General features: G+C 48.3%; 1 protein-coding gene across 3 annotated transcripts in view; it reads right to left on the bottom strand.

The window, feature by feature from the left end:
- Nucleotides 1-12,647, bottom strand: part of LOC119179561 (uncharacterized) — a 93,621-nt gene that overhangs the window by 19,249 nt on the left and 61,725 nt on the right. For all 3 annotated transcript variants that reach the window (XM_075869140.1, XM_075869142.1, XM_075869141.1), the window contains one exon: nucleotides 546-654. In XM_075869140.1, the coding sequence (XP_075725255.1) occupies nucleotides 546-654 (109 nt within the window). The remainder of the gene's footprint in view (nucleotides 1-545; nucleotides 655-12,647) is intronic.

The raw sequence follows: 12,647 nt of genomic DNA, 5'->3' as shown, positions 1-12,647 counted from the left end.
CATGCCCCTAGTAAAACGGCCGCCGCAGCCGCCATTTTCTCAGAGGCGCGCTTTCACACGTAGGGTATGAATTCCACTCCAGCACTTTTTCAATCACCCTTGGTACCTACTAATTAGGTTGCGTCAACGAGATAAGCAATGTTTCGAGACTACCATCATAGGTACGCAAAATTCATACCGTTCAAATTCGTGGCCACGATGAGTTGCAGGTTACATTCAATGTGAAATTTGGCGTTTGAGGAGCACGTTACAACTTATTCTAGTATATAATCACAATTACTTGAACGAACCACTTAGCTTTGAATAACATGAAGTGCTTGCAGCCAATCATTTTCGTCTTCAGCCTGATACTCAGCAATAACTTTTGAGTCGTGGACTAACTACAAATTTTTGACATCTGTGCATGTTCTTGCATTGTGGTACGGTTAAAGCACGCATTTAATAAAAGAGGTGCTTCATATTCTCGGGGGTATATATTTCGGTCATATAATTTTCGTACATGTTCAAGCATCTACTGTAAGCAGCACAAAAAGAGTATTGCTTACTTCGTTACTTCCATTGTCCCGTTGGGGAGACACCACCAGAATTCACAAGGATCTCTGAGCGCTTCGTGAAAACTTGCATTATACGTGGTTCCATTGTAGTGGCAAGGAACTAGAAAGGAGCAAACGAAGTGTCGTTACTTCAAACAGGCCCTTTATAGAAATGTGGCTGGAAGAATGTGTTCCTGTACGTTTGTGCGTAACTCATTTGCAGTATATTTTGCCTTGAAAAATTGTTAAAACCTCTTTTCTTATGAAAAAATTCCACAGGAGTACAACAGGGACAAAGTCATATTTTATACCCAAATTTTAGTACCTGCATTCATAAGAAATAAATATATGACGTGGTAATTTCAGTTTGCTAAAACTGATAACAGAATTACTAATTAGGTATAGACATACAATACCCTCAACCTTGACCACTATACCAATCGTAACATAGAATTGCTGCATTATTTACCACATGTATTACTACATATGTGTAAGCTTTATTTATTTATGTATTTGTTTTGCATACACAGATTCACAAGGACAAAGAGGAAAGAGGAAGAAGCAAGCTGGCACTGCCACCTGGAGGGGCACAACCCCTTCTCACTCTTTCGGAGAGGTGAAAAAACAGAGGAAACGAAGATAAAAAAAAGAGGGGCGAAAGAGAAAAGAAGAAAAGGAAGTAAAGAAAAATGAAGACTTAGAGTGGTGTAAATTAAACTAATAAAAAATTTAAAACTCTGACTAAACACTGTTGATCAGGTCCGCAGAGGTCTCTTGTGTCAATTTCTGCGAAATGAACATCAGATTGTATGTACAATGATGCTTTCGAAGCATTTCGTGGATGCATGGTGTTTGTACACTGGAAAGATCCACACGCTATCACCGTGCATCGGGCATTGCTGTGAACGTCTACGTAACCCGGAAGTCTGAGCTAATCATTTCTTACATTGGTTTTTCGGAGAGCTATAACACCCTGCGAATTCTTCTTTGCAAGAAGCCTAAGAACGAGGTCACCATGGCACAGTCATCAATACCTGACGTTCCACTGCATCCCATAGGAACGGGGCTCGCGAATAAGTGTTCATGTTGCTTTCAGTGAAGACTGTCGAGAAACGGAACGAGAGCCTCGAAAAGCTGTTGTGCGGCTAATGCTGCCGACGTTTGACGATTGGCTGTGAGGAATGTGACGACGTTAACAAGCATCTTAAGCATGTTGACCTGTGAGGAATTGTCGTTGGCTGGAGCCATTTCGAGCGCCCTGTTTACTGTATTTTCTACTGCAGACATCTGCAGTTTACAATATTTTCATCTGAAAGACAGCAGGATACGATGTTTTCTGAGGCGTGATCTTTGAGTAGGTTGTGTCAAACAGCTTTGATAGAAGCGCTGGTCACAATGTTACCGAATGCTGAAATTGCGTCTCCCTTTATCACTTCGACTTACTCTCACTATACTATTCTTCAAACGTGCAGGTGCATCTTCAGTTGAGCCAGTTCCAGCCACTTGATGGGTATTAGGGCTAGGCATCTTTTGTCGTGACGCCATGTTGTTAGCTTTCTCTTTCAGAACCTTCCTCTTTTTCTTTAGCTTAAGACACTCTTTGTCCGTTGCCAAGTGTTCACCATTAGATTAGGGCAGCGAGATGTCACACTGCCACAAAATTTCTTGTTGCGATCTGCGTCACACTTAGCACAGACCACTTGTGCAGAAAACCTGTACATGTTCAAATTTGAGACATTTGCGGCATCGTAGAGGTTTGGTATGAAATGTGAAAGGTTGGATTGGGTAACATACTAGTCCGGCCTTTATGTGACTAGGTAGCTTTCACACCCGACAAGAATCTTCACACAATTGAAGAGTGAAATCTTCGAGCGTTGAAGACTCTGCACGGTGGCGTGCAAATGATCATACTTTTCAAAACGTTGTCTGAAACTTCTAGGTCTACATCTGATATAACACCAGCTGCTACATTAGCCCCCAGTGAAGCGAAAGCCCGCACGTTGACGTTGCATAGCTTAGGTAGACCTAGCTGAGTTTGCCCCATATTCTCACCCATTGCGCCTACGACAATAATATTTTTCCTGGGATTTACTCGAACTTCATGAATCGAACGAAAAGAAGTTTGAAGAAAAAGTCAAGAATCTTCTGCTTGCAGACAGCATTCAGGCTCACAGTGACGTCGACGGGCATATAAGCAACTGTCGTAGTCACTGTGCTGTTGTATATTACGATGTCTTCAGTTGAGGACGGTGCCGCCGACTTCCCTCTTAACCGTCGATGCTTTGAATGTAGAAAGGCATCCGAGTCTTCCGACCTAGCATCAGACTCGGAATCGGTAGCTTCTGAAGCAACTGAAGAGCTGAGCCGCTTCCTTGCCGTCGCAGGTCTATCCCTACCGCAAGGTAGGTCCAACATCTCCTCCATAACGAGCCTTGAAAGGGGGAGGGGGGGGAGAGTCTCCAGTAGAGAAGTGTTCTCGAGGACGGTTTGCAGCAGTGCTGGCTGCCGACGATGCACGGTGACACCCAAAAATTGAAAATTCATCAGCCAAGTACACTAACAATCGAACGATAGAACTTCGTCTTTTCTTCTCGTGTACATATGATGTCACACGCACACACACACACACACACACACACATATATATATATATATATATATATATATATATATATATAGTCGGCCCGTGTTGCTGACGTTGAGCCTGTATTTGCATGCCACTTCAGACCATTGCATTCAAAGACCCTTCCCTTGGTGAGCATGTTTCTTCCTCCGCCTTTATCACCACCAACATCAGCGACTTGAGAAGTTCACAAACGAAGCAGCTGCTCGCATTGTTACAGAAACACGCAAATTCTTTCCGTATTTTCTCGTCTAAGCTGGGCCTCACTACTACTACGCCACATCGAATTTAAACAATTGAGAAATTTATCGTACACCGCCGACCCTACCACGTGTCTATAGCTGAAAGAAAAATTATAGCAGACAACGTTGCTGACATGCTTAAACGGGAAGTCACCTGTCCCTGATCTAGACCTTCGTCGTCTCCTATTGTTTTGGTCCGTAAATAAAAGACAGCCTATCCACGGAGTGAATGATGGGGAGTGGGACGAAGCATTCGTCCGTTCATTCGTTCTTGCTTCCGTTCATTCCTGCGTACGTCTGTGTAACCATCCATGTGTCCATCCACCCGTCCGTGCGTGCGTCTGTTCGTGCGTCCGTCCCTGCGTTCGTCCATGCATCCGCTCCTGCGTCCGTTCATGCGTCCATCCATGCATCTGTCTGTGTGTCTGTTAGTCCATCTATTCAGCACTCCAAGTACCACCATTTCGCATCTTTTCATCATATATTCTCCATATAGAAGCACCGTCATCCAGCGGACATTTCAAGGACTAAACGGAAGGTGGCACATGCACACTTTCTTATGGCTTGCGCTTCGGGTTTACTTCCTACCTTCAACCACCTCGAATTCATGGTATATACTAGTTCACTGTATCCATGGCTATGCGGCCCAACGCTCGCTAGACCTTTCTAAAACCAAGGAGGTTACACCCAGCGAGTATAACGTAGCAACCCTTTCTTGTCAGATCGTGCTTAATGTACATGCCAACTGCTGCTAATGGGGATCGCAGCGTGCGCGTTACCTAAAGGCCGAATGCTCCTGTCTCTCATTTCCCCTTAGCAGCCATTAACATGTGCATTGAGAACTATCTTTTATTGTTCAACAACGCACAGAAGAAATATCTCACCGGAACCACCTTGGAGGTCAAAATCGTAAGGACCGCTATTTCGGGTATGCGCCACTCGTGGTTACGTACTACAAGGGACGCACAAGCCACGCCATAAGGAGCTTCGCCCCTAAAAGATGACTCTGTGCGTTTTTGTGTGGACTACCAAGTGTCAATAAGATAACACGCTGGGACGTGTACCCTATGCCACGCATTGACGACGCCCTTGATTCCCTACAAAGCGCGAGACTCTTTTCAAGCATCGACTTGCGTTCTGGGTACTGGCAGATTACCATGCATGAAGAGGATAAGGAGAAAGCGGCGTTCGCAACCCCCGATGGGCTATACGAATTACACGTGATGCATTTCGGGCTCTGCAACGCGCCCGCGACGTTTTAGCACATGATAGACACCGTGCTGCGCGGCCTGAAATGGAAAAATTGCCTTTGCTACCTGGACGACATTGTTATCTTTTTTTCAACGTTTCCTGAGCTCCTAGAACGATTGGACCAACTTCTTACGTGTCTTGCCAGCGCCGCTCTTCAAATAAACTTTAAGAAATGCTTCTTCACTACAAATCTTTCAAGGTCTTAAGACACATCTTTAGCAAAGATGAAATTCGGCCCTACCCTGACAAGTTTTCTGCAGTCCTTCACTCTCCGTGTCCCACAAAACTCAAGGAGCTTCGAAGTTTTCTTGGCCTCGACTACTATTTTCGCTGGTTTACCCAGAACTTCCCCTCCGTAGCTGCTCCATTACGCCAACTACTTGCTTCCAACGTCCCCTTTCGGTGGTCTCAAGAATGTCAAACGGCCTTCGACTTGTTGAAGCGGCCCCTCACATCTCAACCTCTGCTCTGCCTCTTTGACAAAGCCGCACCGACTATCCTCCATACCGACGCCAGCGGCCTTGGTATAGCAGTCGTTTTTCAACAACGCGACAAGCCTTCCCCAAAGAAAGTTTTTCCATATGCCACTCGCGTACTCACCCTTGCCGAAAAGACCTACATGATAACTGAGCCAGAGTGTTTGGCTGTGGTTTGGTCGGCACAGAAGTTCCGTCCCTATCTTTACGGCCGCCACTTCACAATCGTTACGGACCACCACGCCTTATACTGGCTTTCTACACTGAAAAACTTGTCCGGACGCTCGGGTTGGTGCAAACAACGCTCGCAGGGGTACGACTTTGAAATAACTTACAAGTCAGATGACGACGCCGATGCTTTCTCTCGTTACCCCCTTCCAACTACCCATAACAGCGTTGGTGGGAACTCAACCGCCACATCTACCAAAGTTCATACGCTTGCATCGAAAGGCAACCCTTTTCGGACGACGGGCCAACATTTATATTCCGCCAGCGGTATATTCATACTGCAGACGCATGATGGACCCCCTTTCGGGAGCTTCGCATCCACTTAACGCACAAATTCGTCGTCAACTCCTGCACTTTAAGCTGGACAATGGGGTTCTCTATCCCCACATCTACCATCCTGACGCTCAGCGCTGGGTTTTTGTACTGCCACGCTCTCTGCGACCTCAGGTGCTCAAAGTCGGTCACGGTTACTTGACTGCTGGTGATCTTGGTTTAAAAAAAAACTCTTGACTGCATTCGATTTCGTTGTTACTGGCCGGGCCTTTCTTCAAGCGTAGCGCAGTACGTCTGTTCCTGCTCTCCATTCCAGCGTCGTAAACTACCAACGTCTGCACTTGCTAGACCTCTACAGCCACTTTCGTGCCCTTCAATGTCATTCTACATTGTAGGTGTCTACATTTACGGGCTTCTCCCCGTCACATCTGCTGGCAAACGATGGATAGAGACCACCGTGGACCACCTGCCATGCTACGCTGAGACGTCCTTTGTTATTACAGGCTCAGCTGTGGAAGTGTGGAAGTTGCTGAATTTATTCTTCACGCCATAATCCTGCGCCATGGTGCTCTTTGTGTACTGTTCAGTGAACACAGGGCAAAGTGTTCCTGTCACAAATGGTAAATGAAATACTGCGCGCTTCTGGAACTACTCACAAGACAGCTTAGTGCTACAACCCTTAAACAAATGGTCTCAAAGAAAAATTTCATCGAACCCTTGCTGACATGATAGCCGTTTACGTCCAACCCAATCACAAAAACTGGGATACTCTTCTACCATGTATGACCTTCGCCTACCGCACCGCCGTTTGGTGAACAACTTGCTACTCACCGTTTTACCTCGTGTGTGGACGCACCCCGACTACCTTTCTCGGTGTCTCCTTCTTTAATAGCCATGGTGATTCTTTTCAGTCTTCTAGTGAAGAATACATTTCCCGCCTGGCCAAGTCTCCCCATCAGGCTCGCATCAGATCATATATGACGCATTCCATCGCGTTGCGTCTTTCGACCTGGTGACAAGGTGCTGCTTTTGACACCTATTTGCAGTCCTTTTCTCTGTTACAGAGACCACAAGGGGACGTCAAAATGAGCGGACGTCTTCGCATCGGCTCCACCTTCTGCTATACTTCTTGCTGGTCTGCTGAGTTCAATCTTCTTTAAGTTTATCACCAACGTTCTCGCTAAGTTTAGGGGAACAACCGGATACCACTTTTGGCCCAGGCCACCACTTTTCTATCGCGCAACCAACGTTTCGCCTTCAGTCGCTAAGCCTCGAGTAGTCTTATTATGTCTACCGACCCCTGTGCCGGCGCGTCCCGTCGCTGCACCGATATCATGCCCGAAGCCATGACGGATGGAGAAACGATCACTAAAAGAGGAAGCCAGCGCGCCTGGCTGGATTGACACAATCCTACATCGAGCAAAGTCTTCAACTACCACTACCGGCAAGCCAGCCGGCCCCCACATTGGCGCCCTGCGAACCGGAGCTGTGACGAGGGTTGTAGCCCCCACCGGCTCCTCCTCACTCCCAACGGATCACCACCATGTCATCGTCTACCCCGGAGGTGGCCTGGATGTACAGACGGGTCCACTGTTAAAGGGAACGCCTGCGTGAGCAGGATGATTAGATTTCGCTATCTTACGGAATCATAGCGCCTTAGATATGCATAAGGCTACTGGTGGTTAAACGTAACGTTCTTAATTATTTTGACAAACTGTTCACTTTCATGAAGATTTTTTCTTAATCCACTTATTCCTAGACGGCCAAGAATACTGATGGTGTGCATTCGAGTGTTCCCTTTAACAGTGGACCAAACTGTACGCAGGTGCAACAAGCTTAAGTTCTCTCAAGCCCTGCTACTCGCTTCACGACTACCGCCAACGATGGCAGAGGGAGATGTCGTTTGCACTTACTTCACACAGAATATCTTTGTGATCGGCACGCCGAACCTACAAACGGCCGAAGCCTACGTCAAAGTACGAGAAATTGTTCTCATGGAGCGGGCACATCCAGTATCCGCTTACGTACTGGCGTCTGGCACCACCAGCCAAGGCGTAGTCCAAGAGGTCTACGCTCACCTTTCAGACTCGGAGCTACACCGCCTATTCGTCTCATCGCACCCCCACGTTAATGGGGGTACTCGAATCAAGGATACAACCACCATCATCCTTCTCTTCGATGGACTTGAGATCCCCAACTATGTGCGCTGCGGCATGCTGCTGCTGCGTTGCATGCTCTACAAGCAACAGATCGACACCTGCCGCAATTGCAGCTCCGTCGGGCATCGATAAGACGTCTGCCATACCACATCTGAGAAAGTCTGTGAACACTGTAGTATCCAACCCACCGGACTCGATATGTGTGCGATATGTGGATGAGTGTGTGACACCCAAGTTCGCGTTGTGCAGCCAGGCCCACATAACGGGCGACCGCACATGCCCAAATCACTATCAAGTCTCTTACGTCGTTCGACGTCGACGCCACCACAGACGCCGGCGTTAGTACAACCAAGAGACCCAATGAGGCTTGGACACGCGACAGCCGATCCCCAAACAGCCAGCCCCGACTCCGCCAACGAAGCACCTGCCTACCACCACCAAGAGCCCGACTGCAACGCCTATTTGGGCCGATCGAGTCACCGGTAAAGGTGAGACTCGCGGTTACGCGCGGTCGGGTAACTTACCACAGCATGCATGAAAACAAAAATATTCGTGAGGTCAAACGTGAGCTAGCGTTGCTGCGCAAAGAAAACTAACAATTGAACGCACTCATTAGAAACATGCAGCAGCCGAGTGAACGCGCTGTCAAGACTCCGACGCCCACCACTCCAGCCGTTGAACCCGCTCCCACTAACTGGCCAAACGCTAATCGCGCTGCGAGGCGTCGCGCGTTCCGAGGACCCCCCCCCCCCCCCCCCCCCCGAACGAGCCCGTTAGTACGTCTATTTCATGGGGGCACTTGCCTGCCTCCGCGCAGATATTGCAGCAGACCGCACGGCCGATATGACCCCACACACCCTCCAGCTCATCGAACTTCACGCGCGGATACTATTACTCGAAGAACAGCACGCGGTGGTTCGTGCGACATCCCCTATGCAGTAATCATGGCTAACATATTCAATCATGCAATTTGGAAGTGGAATTTCTTTAGCGTTCACAAGTGGTAGGAGGCCTTACAATAATCCATTGAATCTAGTGCCAATCGGCCTGCCGTAATTCTAATACAAGAAACGCTAACCGCCGAGCCCGTTTTGCGTATCTATGGAACCGAAGCGGACCATCCAGCGGTGACGCAGGGATAGCGACGCTCATCTCCAAAAGTACATTTATGTTCGCCATGAGTTCCACCCAGATCTCAAAGACGAACACATTAAGATGTAGTTAATTCCAAACTCAATGCTTACACAGCCAGTCTTTATTGTCAACGTTTATAGTACACCCCAAAACAAACAAACTACATTTAAGGGCCTCTTTCAGTGAGAGCAAAATTGCAGGAGACCATATGTTGATAATTGCGGGAAACTGTAATGCCACGCATCCCGAGTTTGGGTATGCCACGCATACCGGCTTTTCCCTTAAGGGCAATGCCCTGGTAGCGCAAATGCACACAAATAGACTCACGTTCCTAACTAATTGCACTTCCGCTAAATGGGTAGGTAATTTGGTTACGCGCGATAGCACCCCGGACCTCACTAGGCACGCGTGACAACCCGCGTGGAATAACCTGGGTGAGAACATGGGAAGTGACCAGTATATTAAACAGTAAATCGTAAACTTATCTACAAATAAACTGCGGGAGTTTCACATAACTGACTGGGATCACTTTTGAGAGTTCAGGAAACGCAACGACACTCAGTACGAAACCCTATCAGAGCTCCTCGCACAAATTAAAGAGGACGTTGCATTATTTACTAAAGACGATAAAGCTGAACTGGAGGTCGAGCGCATGGATAGCCTGCTAGCTCACCTACTCGAAGCTAAGAAATCACTACACGCGATCTGGCGCACGCAAAAGCTCAATCGCAACCTTCGTAAAAAGATAGCTGACCTTAATCGTCAAATCGACAAACATTGCCGTAACCTAGGGCGTCAGAAACGGGACGAAGTGTGCAACTCCGTTGGTGGTCAATTACGTAACGGGGCCAAGTGAAACCTATTTAAACACTTAGGTGACAAACCGATGAAAGCGTTTCAACAATTCACGATAGACAGACTAATACGCAAACTCAAAGTCTTGGTTAAGACCGACACTCAAATCACCGACTAACTAGCTACGCGTTACCTATGTACTGAACCCAGCTCCTCACCCACTTACCCGCCTGCCTATCATGATACGGAGGAGGATCCGTCCACATCACTTTTGCGCTGAGGTTCGGGCTGTCATCTACTAACTCAACTGCCGCTCGGCCTCGGGCCCGGATGGCGCAAAAAATAAGCTTCTCAAAAATTTTGCCGAGGAGAACATGAAAGTTCTTACCGAGCACATTAACACAATGTGAGAGACTGGCAACGTTTCGCCTGAATGGCGCGAGGCGACCGTCATACTTACCCTAAGCCGGGTAAACCGTTAGCGCTAGGCTCACTTCATCCCATCTCGCTCACGTCCTGCGTGGGTAAGGTGGCCGAACACGTAATACCCAAGCGCGTCACAAAATTCGTTGAGGAGCGCCAGATTCTACCGATCAACCACATTGGCTTTCGTCCGTTCCTGTCCACAGGATGTAATGCCAATGCTGAACTACGAGCTCATGACTAAGATCACCAGAGACACTAGCGCCATTCTAGCGCTCGACCTCGATAAGGCATTCTACCGTGTCAAGCACTGTCATATCCTCGACTTGATTAGCGAAGCAGGATTAGGTACGCGTTTCAACAACCATGTAAGCTCGTTCCTGCGCGACAGGACGGCTACAATCCAACTCGGCTCGATGGGCTCGAAGAAGTTCAGCCTGTGACCGAGGTGCACACGCCAAGGGGTTGTGATTTCTCCGTTGCTGTTCAAGCTCTCCATGCGCGCTCTGTCGCAGAAACTCTCACAGATCAACGGCATCAGGCACGCCCTCTATGCAGACAAAATCACCGTCTGGTGCACAAGCGGCAGTGATGGCCACATCAAGGAGCGACTGCAAGACGCAGTAAACATGGTACAGACGTTCTCACAGCATGCCAGTCTTTCGCTATCAGCAGAGAAATCAGAATTACTTTTATACCTCCCGCAATATAAGGCGTGCAGAGACGCATACGCGGGGATCAAAGTCCTGACGGCGGACGGTACACACCTCCCCACGGTGACCCAAGTTCGCATACTAGGCATGGTCATTTAGGCCAACGACCATAATGACGTCAGTATTTCTCATATTTCGAGAAAGGGCGAAGCAGTGGTCAAATAATTAACACAGTAGCTAACAAGCGTGGCAGACTATCTGAGGGGAATATTCGCAGACTGATCCACGCTTTCCTTATGAACCACATCATCTATGTGGCTCCCGCCCACCTGTGACAAAAAGAAGACAAACGCCATTTCAACGTGATCATCCCCCGATGCGTTAAACAGGGGCTTGGGTTACCGGGCAGCACCCGTACGGTCAAGTTCATTGAGCTAGGCATTCATAACACAATCAACGAAATTTTAGAAGCTCAAAAAGTATCTCGAATTGTAAGGCTGTCTTCCACTGCAGCTTGGCGGCGGTTTAGCCAACCTCAGGCTGAAATCTCCTGGATCCCAAGAATGTGCGCGGCAGCTCGCCGAAGAACTGCACGCATAATAATTATCCTTGATACCCCGTAACATGCATCCCACACATAACGTTGGGAAACGTCAGGCACGGGCGTGAGCCCTACTCAGTGCCGCAGCCGCTATGAAGGATAACGTGGCCTTCGTAGACGCAGTGCAGTAGGGCTCTACGGACCACTTTGTCTTGGTGGTTACAACACTCAAAGGCGAACACTTGTCATCTATGACTTTATTAAGTTCAAACGCTGATCGCGCCGAGCAGGTCACTGTGGCACTAGCTCTCACTGCCACCGATCGCACCGCCATTTACACGGATTCGCGCGCAGCCGCAAGGACCTACAGGACGGGCCCAGTGTCGGAAAGCCATGCGCGTTCTCTCTGCGACCAATCGGTCAGGCAAAAAAAAATGGCAGCATATCCACGGAGTGAATGATGGAGAGTGGGGCGAAGCATTCGTCCATCCATGCGTCCGTCTGTGTGACCGTCTATGCGTCTGTTCGTGCGCCCGTACCTGCGTTCGTTCATGCATCCGCCCCTGCGTCCGTTCATGCGTCTATCAATGCACCTGTCTGTGTGTCCATTCGTCCATCTATTCAACGCTCCAAATCCCACCATCTCGCATCTTTTTATCATATATTCTCCATATAGAAGCACCGCCATTCAGTGGACATTCTAAGGACTAAACGAGAGGTGGCAAACGCACACTTTCTTACGGCTTGCGCTTCGAGTCTACTTCCCACCTTCAACCACCTTGAGTTCATGGTATATACTAGTTCACTGTATTCATGGCACTGCGGCCCAATGCTCGCTAAACCTTTCTAAAACTAAGGAGGTTACACCCAGCGAGTATAATGTAGCAACCCTTTCTTGTCCGATAGTGCTCAATGTACATGCCAATGGCTGCTAATGGGGATCGCAGCGTGCGCATTGACTAAAGCTCCTGTCTCTAATTCTCCATTAGCAGCCATTGGCATGTACATTGAGCACTAGTTTTTGTTGTTAAACAACGCACAGAAGAAATCTCTCACCGGCACCACCTTGGAGGTCAAATGTTATACCTATTTCGGGTATGTGCCACTGGTGGTTAGGTACTACGAGGGACGTCCAAGCCACGCCATAAGGAGTTTCGCCCCTAAAACACTAATTCTTGTTCCCCGCACACGTTGGCCGACACGTACATGGAATCATCTTTATTGCCAACGAGTTGGCTTACTCCCGGGCGCGAGGTGTCACATTCCACGCCGGGGAGAATCACTCGAAGGCTGAGGGCGTCACTTGTTTTTTTTTA

This window comes from Rhipicephalus microplus, chromosome 7 (assembly GCF_043290135.1).
Source record: "Rhipicephalus microplus isolate Deutch F79 chromosome 7, USDA_Rmic, whole genome shotgun sequence".
Taxonomy (NCBI): domain Eukaryota; kingdom Metazoa; phylum Arthropoda; class Arachnida; order Ixodida; family Ixodidae; genus Rhipicephalus; species Rhipicephalus microplus.
Note: the sequence above shows the minus strand (reverse complement) of the source record. Positions and strands in the feature narration are given on the sequence as shown.